General features: G+C 45.7%; 1 protein-coding gene across 8 annotated transcripts in view; it reads left to right on the top strand.

The window, feature by feature from the left end:
• The window catches only part of TNIP1 (TNFAIP3 interacting protein 1), a 99421-nt gene that overhangs the window by 66412 nt on the left and 12162 nt on the right, over positions 1–20847 (top strand). For all 8 annotated transcript variants that reach the window (XM_075602111.1, XM_075602114.1, XM_075602113.1 and 5 more), the window contains 6 exons: positions 11339–11533; positions 13106–13200; positions 13972–14107; positions 15167–15256; positions 15788–15853; positions 18337–18468. In XM_075602111.1, coding sequence (XP_075458226.1) covers positions 11339–11533; positions 13106–13200; positions 13972–14107; positions 15167–15256; positions 15788–15853; positions 18337–18468 — 714 coding nt within the window. The remainder of the gene's footprint in view (positions 1–11338; positions 11534–13105; positions 13201–13971; positions 14108–15166; positions 15257–15787; positions 15854–18336; positions 18469–20847) is intronic.

The following is a 20847-nucleotide window of genomic DNA, read 5'->3' as shown; positions in this document are numbered from 1 at the left end:
AACAGATGCAGCAGGTAATGAAGGTCCTGCTCGTGAGAGTGATGAAAGAATAGGTGATTAGTGCGCAGCTAATAATTAGTGAAACACAATAAACAATGTGCAGTGCACAGTGATCATATAATCAAAAAAGTTCAACCTTGAATGTGGGAAGATCACTACTAGTGCGTCTGCAGCCCTTCTTGGGGGTGTCTCGACACCCCTGAAACTATGGAAAAGACAGAAATACAAGGCGCACAACGCACATAGTGAAGTAAAATTAAAAGTCAAATTTACTCATAAAAATATATAAGTTCTGCGTACATCAATATAATAAAAAATGTGCAGTTGGTAATTGGGTATACCACACCAGTAGACAGCTACAAATGGCACTCCTCACTCGATTGTAGGGTGCAGGGGATCAGTAGTCATCTGATGTCAAGCGGGTGGTTGTAGAAGCCGTCTCCCTCTCACTCAAGACGGGGCAGGCATCAGTCTTTGTTACCAGATGGTCCTGGAGCATCGATCCGCATCGGTGTGTAGCAGCCTCCACTGGTATCCGCACACAAGCACGTTTGTCACGTGCCGCTTCTCCTCTACGGAGCGCCCGATAGTGACGTCACAGTCCGGTCACACGCTCCTATGAGGCGCCTGCAGGGGCTCGCTACGTGCGGTATATTGAAGGATACACGCTACTTCTTGGGAAGATGATTTCTGCACTGAGTCTTGCGGGAATCAGGGGAACACTTACACAAAGTGTTTACACCAACATGAGGGTACTGGAAAATGAGCAATGACACCCTCCAACGCGTTTCGTAACTCGTGGTTACTTCTTCAGGGAACGTATGCAGATGGGGGGGGGGTTTACACATATATATACACCCAATAATCTTCAATTAGACTTAATGGTGTCAAGTTGCTGCTTGGAGAATTAAAGGTGCAGTAACTGGCTCATTATAAAATGCAATACAATGGTGTCATATGAAAAAACAAAACATCTAATACAATCTTTATACAATCAACAATAAAATACAATTTTAAAAAACAGGTATATGACCTAAAATCGATTGATCAAGAAATAAGTATCTGAAAGAGATAGAACACGGTTAGAGACATGCATATTCAGCAGCAATTCAGCATATGTAAACAGGAGCAGAGAGGTGCATATCTAATACAAAGACCAAATATCAATGTCTTCATTTAACCCCTTAGGGGTTAGGGAATTAATTTGGTAAATCCAGAATGTTTCTTGGTATGAGAGACTTTTGATTCTATCTCCTCCCCTTCTTGCCCTAGGGACCACTTTTATACCTTTAAACATTAATTTTGACGGGTCCTTGTTATGGTGTGTTGCAAAGTGACGAGAAACACTATGTTTCTCATAACCTGATTTAATGTTTCTAATATGCTCCTGTATCCTAATTTTTAGGCATCTTTTGGTGCGGCCTACATATTGCAGGCCGCATTCACAATTGATCATGTAGACCACATGGGTCGAATTACAGTTTATAAAGGAGTCAATATCAAAGATTTCATTCGTAGTAAAGGATTTAAAGGTTTTTCTCTCAGGATGTAAATATCTACATATAGAGCACTTCCCACATTGGAAATTTCCTAAGGGTTTGTTACCAAGCCAGATTTTTGTAGTTGGCTTTGTGCGGGCAGAGCCCACGTCACTGGGTGCTAATGCGTTCTTTAAATTTTTTGCCCTTCTATATGTAAATTTTGGAAAATCAGATATATGGTTTTTTAATACTGGATCGGAACTTAAAATAGCCCAATGTTTTCTTATTATGCTTTCAATTTTCTTGTTCATTGAGTTGAATGTGGTAATAAAAGGTATTTCCAACACATTGCTTTGATCTCTGACTATTTCCTTGTTTTTTGGTATTAACATCAGCTGTCTATCCATAGATCGGACTACATCAAGATCTCTAGTTAAACTAGTAGATTTGCCCCCAGTTTCGCAAACCTGTATATGGGTCAGTGGGAACTACAGAACATCTGGAACAACAACCCATACAGCCAACAAATTATTCTTTGGCGTCGTTATATAGACGATATCCTGTGTGTATGGGAAGGAGATGAGGTGTCCATCTGTTCTTTCCTCTCCTATCTGAACACTAACGATAGAAATTTGATCTTCACACACGTGTCGAACCCACAGAGTATCAATTATTTAGATCTTCGACTAACAGCATTGGACAATGGGAATGTTTCAACCAAAGTTTATTTCAAAGAAATCGATGCCAATAACATTCTAATGGCAAACAGCAACCACAAAAAATCGTGGATTATGAATATTCCCAAAGGCCAATTTATTCGCATTAAGCGAAATTGCTGTGGGGACCAAGATTTTGAGACACAATCTAAAGTATTATTTGATAAATTTCTGGAGAGAGGATACTCTAGTGCTAGTTTAACTAGAGATCTTGATGTAGTCCGATCTATGGATAGACAGCTGATGTTAATACCAAAAAACAAGGAAATAGTCAGAGATCAAAGCAATGTGTTGGAAATACCTTTTATTACCACATTCAACTCAATGAACAAGAAAATTGAAAGCATAATAAGAAAACATTGGGCTATTTTAAGTTCCGATCCAGTATTAAATAACCATATATCTGATTTTCCAAAATTTACATATAGAAGGGCAAAAAATTTAAAGAACGCATTAGCACCCAGTGACGTGGGCTCTGCCCGCACAAAGCCAACTACAAAAATCTGGCTTGGTGACAAACCCTTAGGAAATTTCCAATGTGGGAAGTGCTCTATATGTAGATATTTACATCCTGAGAGAAAAACCTTTAAATCCTTTACTACGAATGAAATCTTTGATATTGACTCCTTTGTAAACTGTAATTCGACCCATGTGGTCTACATGATCAATTGTGAATGCGGCCTGCAATATGTAGGCCGCACCAAAAGATGCCTAAAAATTAGGATACAGGAGCATATTAGAAACATTAAATCAGGTTATGAGAAACATAGTGTTTCTCGTCACTTTGCAACACACCATAACAAGGACCCGTCAAAATTAATGTTTAAAGGTATAAAAGTGGTCCCTAGGGCAAGAAGGGGAGGAGATAGAATCAAAAGTCTCTCATACCAAGAAACATTCTGGATTTACCAAATTAATTCCCTAACCCCTAAGGGGTTAAATGAAGACATTGATATTTGGTCTTTGTATTAGATATGCACCTCTCTGCTCCTGTTTACATATGCTGAATTGCTGCTGAATATGCATGTCTCTAACCGTGTTCTATCTCTTTCAGATACTTATTTCTTGATCAATCGATTTTAGGTCATATACCTGTTTTTTAAAATTGTATTTTATTGTTGATTGTATTAGATGTTTTGTTTTTTCATATGACACCATTGTATTGCATTTTATAATGAGCCAGTTACTGCACCTTTAATTCTCCAAGCAGCAACTTGACACCATTAAGTCTAATTGAAGATTATTGGGTGTATATATATGTGTAAGCCCCCCCCCCATCTGCATACGTTCCCTGAAGAAGTAACCACGAGTTACGAAACGCGTTGGAGGGTGTCATTGCTCATTTTCCAGTACCCTCATGTTGGTGTAAACACATTGTGTAAGTGTCCCCCCGATTCCCGCAAGACTCAGTGCAGTAATCAGTTTCCCAAGAAGTGGCGTGTATCCTTCACTACACCGCACGTAGCGAGCCCCTGCAGGCGCCTCGTAGGAGCGTGTGACCATACTGTGACGTCACTATTGGGCGCTCCGTAGAGGAGAAGCGGCACGTGACAAACGTGCTTGTGTGCGGATACCAGTGGAGGCTGCTACACACCGATGCGGATCGATGCTCCAGGACCATCTGGTAACAAAGACTGATGCCTGCCCCGTCTTGAGTGAGAGGGAGACGGCTTCTACAACCACCAGCTTGACATCAGATGACTACTGATCCCCTGCACCCTACAATCGAGTGAGGAGTGCCATTTGTAGCTGTCTACTGGTGTGGTATACCCAATTACCAACTGCACATTTTTATTATATTGATGTACGCAGAACTTATATATTTTTATGAGTAAATTTGACTTTTAATTTTACTTCACTATGTGCGTTGTGCGCCTTGTTTTCCTGCTCGTGAGAGCTTGCCATCTCCTGGCAATGTGGGACAATGTTGAATCAAAATGTAAAGTGGTTGCTCATTGTGGGGTGGCCTCATGGTGAGGTATGGTCCAGCCACACAGCTGATCCCATTAAGGTTTGAGGGTGGGGATGTTAGGGTGACAGCTGGTCCCAATGGGGTTGGAGGCGGGGAGTCGTATGTTAGAGGTATGCCAGATAACGCAACTTTTCAAGGAAGTCTTTCAGGGCGTTATTAATGTCTGTTTTATAATAATAATAAATAATAATAATTGTTCAGGTTGGTCTGCCCGGAAAATTCAAGAAATGTGTGCAAGTTAGGGGAGGTACTGTATGTTCCCCCACACCTAATGTCCCCCAAACGTAAAATACTTGTGTAACTCTATAGCTTTTCCAACACTGGTTTCACTGGTCTTCTAATCGCATCCAAAATCCCCTAAAGTGCTCCATGTGAAGATAAGGAAATTAGAAATATGCATGTAGGATTTTTTTCACATGAATATCTATTCTTGGTGCTGTTCAACAGGTCAGCAATTCTGATTTACAAAGATTCCATGCGTTTTACACAGATAACAATGTAAGGCTGAGTCCCCACTGGCACTGAGCGTCGGGTGTACTTGCATTCACTCACGTTTGTGGGGTGGGGGCGCATTGCGGGTAGTTGAGCGCGCTAGAAAGTAAGATTTTTTTTTTTGGTTATCTAAGCGCCGAGCGTGTGTGCCCACGCACGAGCGCGCACCGCGTGAGCGGGGACTTACATATATCTATATATGTAAGTAACCACGGCAAGCGCCGTCCACTCAGCGTGCTCAGTGCTAGCGAGGACGCAGCCTAAGACAGGAGAGGTGGAGAATTCATAGCAGAGAGTAAATAAAGAGGCAATAAAAGGATGAAAGGGTTACTGAGATATTTGGAGAGCATGTACTGTAGAACCATTTATCCACCAGCAGTGTGAAGGGGTGTACAGCGGGAAAGAAGGGTTTGGAATGAAAAAGAGGCAGGGAGAAACATTACCAAAAATTCTGATAGTGTGTAAGAAACCCCAATATCAGCACGGAGTCCTCTTGTTTTGGTGTCCAAAAAGCATTATCATTTTGAGTTCAAATGCTTTTTCTCTCTAGTGCTTTTAAACATTCCTTTGAGGATTTTGATGTTTAAATAATGTATGGAATGATCTTGGCTGTGAGAAGTGATGTCTCACTGGAGTGCAATATCTTTCTTCTACATGGTGTGTTATATGGTTACATAGTAGGTCGAAAAAAAGACATAGGTAGATCCAGTTCAACCTATGCTAAATTTGGGTGACAGATACTTTATCCTCTAAACATACTTACTGTATATTGATCCAGAGGAAGGGAAACAAAAAACTCCAGTGACATATCATCTAATGATGTCTCATAAGGGGAAAAATAAATTCCCTGGTGACTCCAAATACTGGCAATCGCATTACTCCCTGGATCAACATTCTTCCCATGTTTACTTATTTGGTATATCCCTGTATACCTTTCCTTTCTAAAAACATGTCCAACCTTTTTTGAAGATCTCTATTGTATCTGCCATGGGTAATGAATTCCACATTTTAACTGCCCTTACTGTAAAGAACCTTTTCCTTAGTTGCTGGTGAAATCTGTGCTATTGTGTGACTGTGTAGGCTCGTTCTGATTTGAAGTTTTTGACTGGTTTCACCAATGTAGCATCCTTGGTCTCATTTGCTGCATTGAATCATATACACCACATTCCTGAAGGTGCAGTAGTGTAGTCCTCTAACATGGAATGTTCTCTGTTTGTGCCTGGCTGTGGGATCTTGGAGTCATTGAGTCCGTTATGAAGTTTTCTGTTGACTAACTTGTATCTGAGGTTTGGCAGTTGCCGGAATGCAAGGATGGGAGGTTTGGGCAAGATCTTTTAATGTTTTATCCTCTGTCGGCATAGGTTGCAGATCTTTGATTATTTTTCGAATTCCCTCTAGAGCAGGGTTGTATGTAGCCACAAGTGCAGTGATTTTCAACCGGGGTTCTGTGACCACCCCTCAGGACAACTGTCCCAGATCCGGCGGCACCCCCATATAGCCTAGACCCGGCATCAGCAACAACAGCTGCCCGGTTACTGCTATCTTTCCTCTCCCTGCTTCTGCAGGCAACTTCCAGCTCACTGGAGGGTGAGGATGCATCAGCTGAGAGCCCCGGCTCACTTATAGAGACAAGTGTGTCTGTGTGTCTGTGTGAGGGAGGGGAGTGAGAGTGTGTGTGTGTCTGTATGGGGGAGGGGAAGAGAGAATGTGTCTGTGTGAGAGGGAGAGAGTGTGTGTGTGTGTGTGTGTGTGTGTGTGTGTGTGTGTGTGTGTGTGTGTGTGTGTGTGTGTGTGTGTGTGTATATGTAATATATAGAAGAGAGGGGTAGAGTGAGTGTATGGGAGAAAGTGTGGGTGGGAGGGAGCGTAAGGGGGAGAGTGTGAGGGAGGAGAGATACGAGTGGTGAGGGTGAGGGGGGGGGGGGGGCGAGGCTGGGTCGAGGGTTGGAGTTCTCCAGAATTTCACAATCGAATTCTGGGGTTCCCCAAGGTTGAAAGCCACTACACTAGTGGTATGTGTGTGGTTGTTCTTTTTCTTTTTGTATTGGAGCTGGTGTTCTCGTGGGGCTTTAAGTGCGGTTGTGTCTGCTTTGGCAATAGTCGCTGACTTGTATCCTTTCTGTCTGAATGATTCAGTCAGGGATGTAAGGTGTCTGTTTCTGTCTTTAGTGTCAGAGGATATGTGGTGATTTCTTATTGCCAGACGGTGTATGATTGGGATGGAAGCTGGAGTTGTGGAGGTAACTCCATCTGTCTCCTGCTTTCTTGTATACAGATGTGTATAGCTTGCCATTATTCAGTGTTACTGTTGTATCCAGAAAGTTCACTAGGTTTGCAAAATAACCTATCTTGACCTTAATTGATGTGTAATGAATTCACCGAGTCATTGTTCAAGATTTTCATCGCCCTCTGTCCATATTGTAAACCGGTCATCAATGTATCGGTAATATATGTAAGGTTTGTGGAGGCATGTGGTTAGGAATCTCTGTTCAAGATTTGCCATAAAACTATTATCATATTGTGGTGCCATCCTGGTGCCCATGGCAGTCCCCATTAATTGTAGAGAAATGTCCTTGTTGAAGCTGAAGTAGTTGTGTGTGAGGATGTGTTCTATCAGTCCGGTCATTACTTCAGCGCTGAATTTGTAATATAGGGGAGATGTTGTAAGCATGCCTCTCTGCAGGGCCGCAGACAGATGTCCCGGTGCCCAGGACTAGAGTTAAGTCCGGGCGCCCCCGGCGGTATTGTGAGCCCCCCCAATTTCACACCTCATGAGCTCCCTCTATTTCCCCCCTCTTCTCGTGCATTTCTCTCCCCCCTCGTCTCAGTCCCTCTTCCTCACTCACCCCTTCACACTCTTTCCCCACCCCCCGTCTTGCATGTATTTCTCTCCCCTGCGTCTCACTCTTAGGCCTGGGACATAGTAAACACTTAGGCTCGCTCCTGCTTGCTGCTGCTCGCTCTACCAGGAGCTTTTTGCTGTCCTGGCAGAGGAGACAGCAAGTGCGCTTGGGAGGCGGGTATCACTGTGTGTGTGTGTCACTTTGAAGTGGTCTGTGTGTTTGTGTGTCACTGGGGAATGTGTGTGTGTGTGTGTGTGTGTGTGTGTGTGTTATATAATATTTTAAAAATTAAAAAAAAGACATATTGTGAGAATAAATTATTTATTAACATTGTGCAACTTTGATAAATATATTCACACACTCACACACATCACACACACACACACATCACACACACACACATCACACACACATACACACACACACATCTCACACACACACACATCACACACACATCACACACACACACATCACACACACATACACACACACATATACACACACACACATACACACACATCACACACACACACACACACACACACCTCTGTGCGGTCTGGTGGCTCTGTAGTTAAAATGCCGGCCCGGCTGCAGCCCCATTGGATGGGAGCAGTCATGTGACCGCTCCTCCGCTTCCGCGATCGGCAAATTTCAAACTTGCCTGTCTCGTGGAAGTTTCTCAGCCACCGCACGCATCAGCACGCATGCGGAGGGAGAAACTATAGCCGCGCTGATTACAGATGCAGGGGCTTTGTTCATCTGTTCAGCGCGGCTCAGCCCGGCTCAGCGACGCTTATTTCACTATGTCCCAGGGCTTACTCCCTCTTTTCCTCACTCCCTCTCTCAAACCCTCTCTCCTCTCACTTGCCACCACCTTCCGTCAATTACCCCACTCTCACTCAATACCCCCACAAAATACATACCAAAACCCCCCTCCCCTATACATATTAAAAAGACACCACCCACCCCTTCCCCCTATACATATTAAAAAGACACCACCCACCCCCTCCCCCTATACATATTAAAAATACCTCCTCCCCCCCCCCAATACGTATAAAAATACCTGCACTATCGCAACTTGACTAAGGCTGCGGTCCCAGTCATGACTGTGACATGCGCGCCCGGCGGGGGGGGGCAGCGCGTGCACAGCGCTAACTGCGGTCTGAGGTGAGAAAGGGAGCTTGCGATGGGAGGGGGCATGGTCGGGGATTTGCGGGGGCGTGGTCATCACGTCACGCGGTTGGTTCGCCCTCATTGGGTGGGTGGGGGCGTGGCCACACCTCCGTCGCTAGGAGTAAACTCAATTTCCCCTGCCTCCCTGAAAAGCTGTCGTGCAGAGCAGGAGGAAATTGCGCGTCAGGGTAGCAACTGGGACCGGAGGTACTGGGGGGCGGAGTTTAATCGCACAGAGCATGTAGACGTGCGCTGTAGTAATTACTGGGACCGCAGCCTAACACTGCGCTTATAGTTCCGGCGACAGCGGCGCGACTGTCGCATCAAAACAAATGCATTGTTGCCATCGTCGGCGCTTATAGTGCGCGCGTTGGAGCGACAGTGCTACCAAAAAATCTGGTATTCACTAGTATGTGGTTTTTTTCAGTGACGGTCTCTCAATGTAGCCAATCGGAGAGCTTCTCTGTCCCTCCGCCTTCCCCTTTTATGACGTCACTGGCCTTGTAGCCAGCGACGTCGCCTAAATTTGAAATGTAACTTTGGCGACAGCGACGGGTGACGTCATCGGTCGCGTCGCCGGCACTATGACCGTGGCCTAACACGGCTATTTCTACTTAATTCATGGTGCTGTTCACAAACATACCACTAGATAGCGCTACCCCATACAGATTTACAGTTTGAGCTGTTATCCATTTTTGCGGATGTTTTTCACTCTGTGTATTAGGAAGGAGGTCCGTTTTAATAGATTCCTGATGTTTTCTTTAAAAAAAATTATTTACGTTCTTGGCTGCTCAGCCCTCTTGTTTTTTCCGATTCTTCCAATTAGGCACATGCTCCCAACAGGAAAATATGTTTGCCGCGTGCTGTTGTTCTCTCCGATCTCTAAAGAATCCCACCCCCACTGTGGGTTCTCATCAGTCTTGATATGTATTGTCTTATCTAGAATAGGCACTCAGAAGTTGGGTTACCTTTATGCTTAGGCCTTAGATGACACCACGCAAAGAGCTGAGTGCCTGTGCCCTGAAGGAGACTTTGTAACCGTTATTGGCCGTAACCTATAAATACTTATAAAAGCATCAGTCTCCCCCGCTACCCCTTAAACCAACGGTAGACAACATGATTACCTGCAGGGCTGCATGTGAGGCTCGTAAGCCTTTAAAAAGGGTGTGTGTGTGTGTATATACATACAATACATACATACATACAATACAATACATACACTGCACAGGCAGAAGGGACGTTGCAGCTGTAGGTAGGAGCTTCTCCCGCCCCCTCCTGTCAGCTTCTTAATGCTGGCACACTGATTAATACTGTCCCACTGATCTACTTAGGCTAAGTAGCCTAAAACTCTGACTCAGGCCCTCATTCTCCCCCGTCTCGATTACTGTAACCTCCTGCTCTCCGGCCTTCCTGCCTCTCGCCTGTCTCCCCTTCAATCTATCCTAAATGCTGCTGCCACAATCACTCTACTCTTTCCTAGATCTGTCTCAGCATCTCCCCTCATGAAATCCCTCTCAAGGCTTCCGATCAAATCCCGCATCTCACACTCCATTCTTCTCCTCACTTTTAAAGCTTTACATTCTTCTGCCCCTCCTTACATCTCAGCCCTAATTTCTCGCTATGCACCATCCCGACTCTTGTGTTCTGCTCAAGGATGTCTTCTCTCTACCCCCTTCTGTATCTAAAGCTCTCTCCCGCCTTAAACCCTTCTCTGACTGCCCCACACCTCTGGAATGCCCTTCCCCTCAGTACCCGACTAGCACCCTCTCTATCCACCTTTAAGACCCACCTTAAAACACACCTGCTTAAGGCTGCGTCCATAGGACTGCAGGTGCTTTCCCTGGCCTTGGTCCGGGGGCGTGTCAGGGGGGGGGGGGGGGGAGGGGGCTTGTGACATCACTGAGCTGGTTCGCCCTCATTGGGCGAACCGCTCACGTGACCGGCCCTGCGCTCTCGTGAGCGCCAAATCTAAAAATGTAATAAGATGCACGCTTGCGGAGGCGTGCGCGAGCCCCTGCTAAAGCCGCTCATTGCGGCTGCAGGGGCTCACTGCCGAGCAGCAGCGCGCCTCAGCACGGGTCAGCGCCTAAGCGCTGACCATGCCCGAGGCCTTAGGAAGCATATGAGTAGCTCCATGGCTGATAATTAACACCTCATCCATTAACCTTTGCTCCTTGCAGACGCACTTACCAGAACGCCCTCGTACTGTCTCTGTACGTTCTTCCTATCTACAAATTAGATTGTAAGCAGGGACTCCTTTTCCTAAATGTTACTTTTATGTCTGAAGCACTTCTCCCCTTTGTGTTATATTTATTTTTTATATGATTGGCACATGTATTACTGCTGTGAAGCGCTATGTACATTAATGGCGCTATATAAATAAAGACATACATACATACTTGATTTAAATTGTATTCATCATTGGTGGTTGCTTTGTGCTTGTTCTCTTTTTTTTTTTTCCATTTACCCAAATTAGATTGTAAGCTCCTTGGGATGGGGACTCATTGTATCTGCAAAATTGTATATACAGCGCTATGTACGTTGTCAGCGCTACATAAGAAAATAACATTTATTATTGCGGTGTTAAAGCACTTTTGACATCTTTGCTATTGGGTTTCTTTGGTTCCGGTTACATGACTGTTCTGTTCTTGGCTGTGGCAGGATCCCGCACCCACCCTGCAGCGGGAGGACGATACCCTACAGCTTCACCTGCAGCGCCTGGAGAGCTCGCTCAACATGTTCGCGGCGGACCCCGACAAGGACCGGCTCCTTACACATTTGAGCCGCATGGCTCTGGATTTCAACCGTCTGGCAAACAAAGTGAACAAGAACGAGCTGCGCACCTCGGTCCTTCAGGTAACGGAGCGCGGAGTATGAAGGGGCACTAATGGAGAGCATCATAGTACTCACACATACGCACCTCTGAAAGAATTTGGGTGACTGTCCCTTTAAGAAATTGCATTCTGCAGTAATCTATGTTCATATTTCAGTTTCTGGACTATACTTTTATTTTTTGCACTGGGCTGGGAAGATGATATCATTTTCTTTCTCTCCTAAGACAACCCACTATATTAACATACACGTTCTTTGCACACCGTACTAGTTCAAATTAGGACATGCAACTTCTTTCCTCCTATCAGACACTAGTATAAGTCAGATGTATCACTCTATCCAATCACAAGTTACTAAATGTATGCCACTCCCCTGTATAGGGAGACTATATCTGTTTTTAACTTTCTTTGTCTCTTCATGTGAGCATATCCCCGGGTATGGCTCGCATCTTACTAATTAGTAAAAACCAGCTGAAGAATTACTCATTGTTTGTGTTTCATCTTATTCCTAACATGTTCATTTACACATCTACAGCTGTATGTCAATCCTGCACACTCTGCAAGATGTATATAATCCTCCCCCCGCCCCCCCGAAACACATACACATTCCAAGAACTCTGCAACTGCACATCAATAGTGCTCACACACTATTAGCAGATCGTTTCACACACATATTCCAATTTTGCACAGTATTGCTATTGGCAGATCATCTCACACACGTACATACAGGAGGGCCCCGGGCGTGTGGCGTGTTCCATTCTAAGGGCCCGCAGCAAAGCAAAAATCTCCGGAAAGCGGAACCGGCGATTTTCAGTGTGTGCGCATACCGGCAATTCGCCCTTCCACGCATGCGCAACCTCGGAAAACCCCTCATTCTGCGCATGCGCGACCTCGGACCAGCCCGTTTTGCGCATGCGCGACCTCGGACCAGCCCGTTTTGCGCATGCGCAACCTCGGACCAGCCCGTTTTGCGCATGCGCGACCTCGGACCGGCCCATTCTGCGCATGCGCAGACATGGCGGCCTCCTTGTCGGTACCGCCATATCGGCGGATCGCCGAGAAGCAGGGTCTTGCTGTACATCATTACAGCAACACAGTCTGCTATTTTGTGCAGTGTGTCCCCTGCACACACACACACACATTGATACATATGTACATGCACATCTGTGTGTCAACATATTGGTGCATTGACCCACTGTCCCCATTTACACAGCTCTGCCAGAGCCCATCTATTCTCACATCCAGCATTGCAACGCACGGACTGCAGTAATCCCTTCTATGGAGCGTATGATCGCTGTATTAAATCTTGTCAATCGGCTCAAGCACAGATACAGCTGTACCATTGCTTTACCAATACTGCACCCAAATCTTGCCCTGCAGCACTGCCTGCTGTTCTGTCGCTACAGACTCAACTTTGCACATACAGCTTCAATCATGCCCTGAAACCCTCCGTGTTGATACAACACTGACTGCTGACCTTCGTTCACACAGCTCTGACACCCCACTTTTTCCCACGAGGGCTTCCCTACTTGAATGCAGCTCTTCCTCTGGCTGGCACTGCACTGACTTCAGCTCATATGCACGTTTTGCTTTCCAGACGCTGTGTGAGCAGCTGAGGAAGGAGAACGAGGACTTACGTTTAAAGCTGGAGGCTGATTGGGTGCAGAGAAGCAAGACCGAGCAGATACTAAGGTGAGCGAGGCGAGCATGTGTCCATCCAGCCAGCATCTGCTCAGGGGCGTAGGATTGAGACAATATTAGAGCACATTGACCTTCGCACCACCTTAGCTGTTGGTATATATTCTGTTCATGTTTACTTCCCTTCTCATTTAGGGTTGTAACATTAACCACGGCAAACAACTTTTGACATATTCCCATTCTTCTTGACAGGAGTTTATTGCACATCTCACATGCGTTGAATCTCATGTTTTTATAACGCTCCATTCTTCCATGTTTCTTCCTCCTTTTTAATTGTACAGACACTTGTCACTTTCTTACTCACTTATTACTAAGTACAAATAACATGAAATTGAGAAACGATGTGTAGTCTTTCCAGAACTGACTGAATCTTCCCGCAATGCATTTTAAGAGGCTCAGTGTAAACTTTATCTGGCTTAATGTGCATGCAATGTACAGCAGTAAGATATTATCTGATAAAAATACATTATTTTTATTTATTTTGTTATGGAAAACAATGTTGCTACAAGAGAAGTAGCTGGAAGTTGAGCACCTGTATACAGAAATCATGGTTATTCCTGATTATTGCAGGGGGAGAGTGCAATTCGGAAGGTTCCCAATCGCCTTGTGGTGCACATGTTTTTACAGCGCGATTTGAACATGCTTTTCATAATGATTTGGTTAAATGAGCAGGGAAGAGGAGTTTGGGCACCTTGTTCAAGGCTCTCCCATCTTGTGGTTCACATTAGGCTTGTTTCCTCTTCTTATTCACACATGCAACTGTAGATATGAAAACCTGGAGCTGAAGAAGTTGATGCTGCACAGTGACCGAGCGACAGTGAGAAGTCCCCAGACTGGAGGAGGGGCAGACCTCCCGGCAGGAGATGACACAGCCAAGGTGGAAAATGCAGGACATCAGCAGGTGAACCATAACAACTCCCCACTTAATGACAATGCCAGCCATTCAGCCCTTTGGATATTAAACACTGTATCTGACCATAAACTCGAGGAGGGCAAGCCAAACTAGGCTTAGTTTACTCAATAACTCTCGACTCAAGTCCATGGCCATTGATAAGGGGGAGCCAAGAAAGATCAGAAGCAGCAGAGAAATAGCCCAGTCCTGTCCACTCTATCGTAAGCACTAAAATCTGATTCTCTTGAGCTATCAGTGACATTTAAGAGTTAGAGCTACCATTTTCTTTCTTAAGAAATGTTTGTTTGTTCTTTTTAATTATTGAATGTACATTACATGGATTTGAGGGGCTATCGCCAACAAACACATACACTGCTTAAGTGGCATGAAATGACGTGCGTTTAAAGCTCCACCTGCAAAGGTCAAAGAACAGTCAATATTGGGGATCAGGAATGTTGACTCCACAGCTGTTTATTAAACATAAAAATCCCCTATGCCAAAGATAAGGACACGAGTGAGCGTTATAGCGATTGGTCACATCGCTGCCAGCTTCACAGCAATAACAGCAGAATCCTGGTATTTCCGTAGAACAGATATATTTAATCGGAAGAAACTGCCCCAATGGACAACAAGAATGCAGACGTGTATCTTAACATCCTCATAACTCCATTCTCACATTGGCACAAAACATGTCTGGATGTCTTTGCAGTTGCTTTTGGAGCGGTGGGGCCTGATGTGCTAGTCATTTTTAAGATGTATCATATTTGGTGTAAGATGGAATAAACACATTTGATAGAAATACTCTTGCTAACCTGTTGCTGCATTCCATATAGCGATCTATTTTACTAGTAAATGGATGTATCGATATGTTTTACGGTTTCTCAAACTGGCGCAACCAGGTCTTGTCTGGTTATTTCTGTTATTTATCTTCACAGTAGGCCACTGTGAAGGTTGTTATAGTAGGGTTGTTATATTTAGGCTTGTAGTGTGTTTGGTGTTTAGGATTATTCTCTTCCCATTTTGACATCGAGAGCCGTCTAGTCATCTTTGATTTGTATTTTCTTTCAGGCAGCAAAGTTGCTGGAGAAGCCGGCGGGTAAAGACCCCAGCGTTTCGCTGTTGAAAAAGGTGAAAGTGTTGGAGCATCAGAGGACAGAGGTGAGACGGAGAGAGCAAATGCGGGCAGCATTTTGCTAAGTGCAGTAGGATTGCTCTTGAGTTCATCTCCCAGGCCTTCTTACCTCAATCAGCAGAGTGGTTCCCCTTCACTAGGGAAGCCTAAAGTCAGAAGCAGCCACGCGGGAAGCACAGAGACCTCCCTCTACTTCTGCATTAGGGTCGTGTATATGCTGTGGTACAGGGGTGGCCAACTCCAATTTTTAAGGGCCACCAACCGGGCAGGTTTTAAAGCTCTCCCTGCTTCAGCACAAGTGGGTCAGTCATTGACATTAAGGTGGGGGGAAGGTAAAAAAGACAATAACGCTTTCCATGGGTATAAAACCAGTGCCCCGAACACCTCAAAGAAATCCCCCTGGGAGAAAATCCTTTCATACAGTAGCTGTTTGTAAACAAATTGTGACCTGTCCTGAAGGACTATAGGGGACACTGTGGGGCCAGTAGGGATCTATCAGCAGTTAAGGGTCTGCTGAGTTACCTGGTCACTGACTATTTGGCAAACTCTTCTTGCAGCTTCTGGAGGTGAATAAGCAGTGGGATCAGCAATTCCGTTCCATGAAACTGCAGTATGAAGAGAAGGTACCTTTCTCCTTCTCTATACACCCAATTATGCCTAATTCCTAGTATATTGTTTTTACATGCTGTAAATATCGGTTTGTATTTTTTAAATTTTTGTGGATAGGTTGAACAGGTTGACCATTTCTTTAAAGCTGTCATGTGTTTTTCTTTCTTTATTTTTTTAATAAATCAGTTCTGTACTAAGAGAAAATACTTGTAGCATGTAAAAAAAAATTGTAAAAACATTTTTAATGTATTCTAATGTAACAAGCGTTTTTGTTTCTGTAGCAACCATTTACAAAGTCACATCCCCTTCCTCTTCTGAGACGGGCTCTGGCACGCCCCTTTTGCCCTCTCTCTAGCAGTGCACCAATTCTATCTAGTGCCTGCCTGGTCACATGATCTGCCACACAGAACTTTGCATCTTGGGTACTCTTCTGCAGCACTAACGCTGATTTATACAAAACCCATATGGGATACCTGACGCTTAATACAGTAGAAAGTGTCCATACAGTGCAGTCCTTTAAATGTCCAAATGATGTTCCCAACCAAAATGACGATTGCAGTTGGATTCGTTAGTCCCCCCTAATAAAGGGTTAAAGAAAAAACACAAATTGCGCAGTATATCTGGACAGGTGCATACAGGACAGTACGACCACAGTGAACTACTTACAAGATCAATCTTGCAACTTTCAGTTGAGAGGATCTGTGCTTTAACCTCTTCCTTGCTGTGATCACGAATCCCACGCGAATCTTCTCAATCCTCCTCTTCTTTAGCCTCTCCCAAGTAGATATTCGGAAGGCATGATAAGGAGAGAATACAGCAAGATAGTGTGGAAAGTACAAAACAATTTATTAAAATATATAAAAACAGCCAAATGTAAACTCACATATGGATGCAGTAACACGTGCAATACTAGGATGCCGTCCACAGCTTGCTAAGGTGTCCCCTTTGCTTGTTACAAATCAAGTACAGCTGTATGGCTCCTCTCAGCAGCAACTCAGTGCCCAGGACTCTCTTCGCCCTCCCTGGTGTGTTCCGGTGCTGGTCCCGCTGACGTCACTGCCTGAGCGCCGTTCAAACAACTGGGAACCTCCTCTGCAGACGTTGCCTCTAGAACTCCTCCCCCCTAACGCGTTTCGTGACATGGGGACATCACTTTTTCAAAGGCTTTTTCAAAGGCCCTTTGAAAAAGTGACGTCCCCACGTCACGAAACGCGTTAGGGGGGAGGAGTTCTAGAGGCAACGTCTGCAGAGGAGGTTCCCAGTTGTTTGAACGACGCTCAGGCAGTGACGTCAGCGGGACCAGCACCGGAACACACCAAGGAGGGCGAAGAGAGTCCTGGGCACTGACTTGCTGCTGAGAGGAGCCGTACAGCTGTACTTGATTTGTAACAAGCAAAAGGGGACACCTTAGCAAGCTGCGGACGGCATCCTAGTATTGCACGTGTTACTGCATCCATATGTGAGTTTCCATTTGGCTGTTTTTATATATTTTAATAAATTGTGTTGTACTTTCCACACTATCTTGCTGTATTCTCTCCTTATCATGCCTTCCGAATATCTACTTGGGAGAGGCTAAAGAAGAGGAGGATTGAGAAGATTCGCGTGGGATTCGTGATCACAGCAAGGAAGAGGTTAAAGCACAGATCCTCTCAACTGAAAGTTGCAAGATTGATCTTGTAAGTAGTTCACTGTGGTCGTACTGTCCTGTATGCACCTGTCCAGATATGCTGCGCAATTTGTGTTTTTTCTTTAACCCTTTATTAGGGGGGACTAACGAATCCAACTGCAATCGTCATTTTGGTTGGGAACATCATTTGGACATTTAAAGGACTGCACTGTATGGACACTTTCTACTGTATTAAGCGCCAGGTATCCCATACGGTTTTTGTATGAGTTTTGTGTGTAGGTTGAGGAGATAACCTGCACTGTGGGACAACTTAGGCTGCTTTATTTGTTTGTTTTTTAGTCATCACGTTCACTTGATATTGTATGTGCACTTTATTATATTGTAGGCGCAATTAAGTATGCACACCATTTAATTTAAGGCACATTTTTTAGCATTAGCTCATTATAGGTTAAGCGCTGTAGTTTTGGTATATTAGTTAGTTAGTTACATTATTGGTTCACTAACGCTGATTTAATGAACCCCCGAGTTGAATTTTTGCCGATCGACAACTTAGCTAGTCACTTGTCAGTGTGCAGATTGTATTGATCCCCATATTGAATGGGGGGGGGGGGGGAATGTATCAGTTCTGATTTTAGAAAGTTGAGGTTACTTAAGAGTTTTTTGCTTCTTTGTCTCATTCTCAAAAACGGCTCCGGTGAGATACGAGTGAATGTGCCGTAAGCTGCCATCCTGCTCCAGAAGGCGCCTAGAGTAGCACCCCTTAATTAACATGATCCTGTATTTTTAAACATATGTGGTTAGCTTATGCTATTCTATGCCCACTGTTGAATACTTCTTTTCCTGAATATGCCGCTCATTTCCCGCCTACAGATCACCTCTCTGCGGCAGAAGCTCTCCCAAGCCCTGAAGTCTGAGAGTGAGCAGGAGGCTGAACGAGATCGGAAGCAGCGAGACTTTGACCGCAAGCTTCTCCTGGCCAGAGACAAGATTGAGAATAAGGAGGTGCGATTATGGAGGAGAGCATGAGGGGGCAGACAGAGGAATTAAGATAGCTGGGTTGTAACAGAACAAGTTGATGGGGGGTAGCCAGGGAACGTGTGATATGAAGACAAAAGTTACTTGGATCTCAACCCCTCACATTGCTTGCAGTGAACTGATGCAGAGCTCTTTGGGGAGCTCCGTTATTAAGATAAGGCCTGTCCATATGCCAATTTAATATCAATTAATTAGCCACTGTAGCTCAGTCCTGGTTGAAATACCGGTGTATACACATCCGCACAGCTTATATATATTAAATGCTCAATTATTCCAATCCATGTCAGTGGAAAGATGCAAATTCTCCCTCATTTTCCTCTGATAGGAATTGTCCGCTTCAATTGGAAAGTAATAGCGTGTATATACTGATCAAACCAGCTCATGTTATCAATATTATTATTATTAGTAGTAGTAATATATAATAATGTGTGAGCGTTGTCCCAGTCTGTAGTGGTAGTTCTAGGCATTGACAAACTAAGCAACTACATAGGGACTCAAGCATTCCACCAAGGGTCCCAATTTAAATATAATTTTTCGGGTTTTTTAACATTTTTGCTTTTCTATTGTACATGGACGTGTTTAACCTGATACAATATAAGCAAGAGATGGAGAGAAGCACATTGTGAATTAGTGGTACACGTCCCCTGAAATGTTTCAGTTTATTGTAGGTCCCAATCTGTTATAACCATCTCTTTCAGTGCTGACTATCCAGCGTATCCTCCATCCTCTCACACTCAGTGTCTCATGAGCCAACAGTGCTCGGTTCTTAGGTTTCATACTAATGTAGTACCTAGAGATATCAGATTGTTGGGAGTGGGCAGGACTGGGCGCTCAGGATGGATTACACTTTAATAACAAGGATCCGTGCTTTTTACCTCTTTCACCAAGATGATTTAATCAGTCACCCCTTCCCTCCGCACCCCTTCCCTCTGCACCCCTTCCCTCCGCACCCCTTCCCTCCGCACCCCTTCCCTCTGCACCCCTTCCCTCTGCACCCCTTCCCTCCGCACCCCTTCCCTCCGCACCCCTTCCCTCCGCACCCCTTCCCTCCGCACCCCTTCACTCCGCACCCCTTCACTCTGCACCCTTCCCTCCACACCCCTTTACTCCACACCCTTCCCTCCACACCCCTTCACTCCACAGCCATTCACTCCACACTCCTTCACTCCACACCCCTCCACTACTCTCACCTCCACTCCTCAAATTTCTACCACTCTCACCTCCATTCCTTATACCTCCAATACAGTCACATACGCACTTCACACCCCCACTTCTCACCACTCCACACCTCCACTCGTCCCACTCATACGCCTCTCACCCACTACCAATCCTCGCACTCACATACACTCCTCTAATGCCAACTCCTCTTACTCACATGCACCCTCCCCCCCTCCGTGTCACTCACTCCCCAAACTCGCACAGAACAATTTTTCGGAGAGTGAGAGAACATTGAAACCCTTTCTTGTCTGAAGATCTCTTTAGATGTGCATATTTGGTATATTACTACCTGTGTTTGAAAGACCTGCAGAAGTAACAACACTAACCCCTTTAATGCAGACCATACATGCAGAACCAGTCAGCTGTAGATCAATCTTATACTATATAATTGAAAGCACTGTATGCCTGCCTGCCTGCCTGCCTGCCTGGATGTCCGGTGTCCCTAGGGGAAATCTCATTGGTCCCTTGGCCCGCCCCCGCACACCTCTCATTGGCCTGAGGCAGAGTGACGGGCCAAAGGTCACACAGGGACACAAACACACACACACAGGGACACACACACACACACACACACACACACTAGGGGTGGGTGTACATTAGCAGCATGTATAACCCGGGGGGTGGGGCTCACATACCCGCCGGTCCCGGAGCCATCAGCCTCCACAGCCGCGCGCACCTCCTCCTCTCCCCGTGTCTCCCGCACTTTCAGCCCCCCTCCTCCCCCCCCCCGGCGCCGCTACAGTCAGCGGGGGAGCGAGTGCCCGGGACACAGCGGGGGAGCGGCCACAACAAGCTGCCTCCCGCCTCAGATCCACGTGGGAGCTTCCGGACGGGTGAGTGAGCGGCCTTCACCTCCCCTCACCCCCCTTCACCCAACCCTCACCCCCCTTCACCTCCCCTCACCCACCCCTCACCTCACCCACCCCTCACCCCCCTTCACCTCCCCTCCACCCCCTCCCCCCCCCGGCGCCGCTACAGTCAGCGGGGGAGCGAGCGCCCGGGACACAGCGGGGGAGCGGCCACAACAAGCTGCCTCCCGCCTCAGATCCACGTGGGAGCTGCCGGACGGCTGAGGGAGCTGCCGGACGGGTGAGGGAGCTGCCGGACGGGTGAGGGAGCTGCCGGACG

The sequence above is a fragment of the Ascaphus truei genome, chromosome 5, assembly GCF_040206685.1.
Source record: "Ascaphus truei isolate aAscTru1 chromosome 5, aAscTru1.hap1, whole genome shotgun sequence".
Lineage (NCBI taxonomy): Eukaryota > Metazoa > Chordata > Amphibia > Anura > Ascaphidae > Ascaphus > Ascaphus truei.
This window is presented reverse-complemented; position numbering and strand designations above follow the sequence as displayed.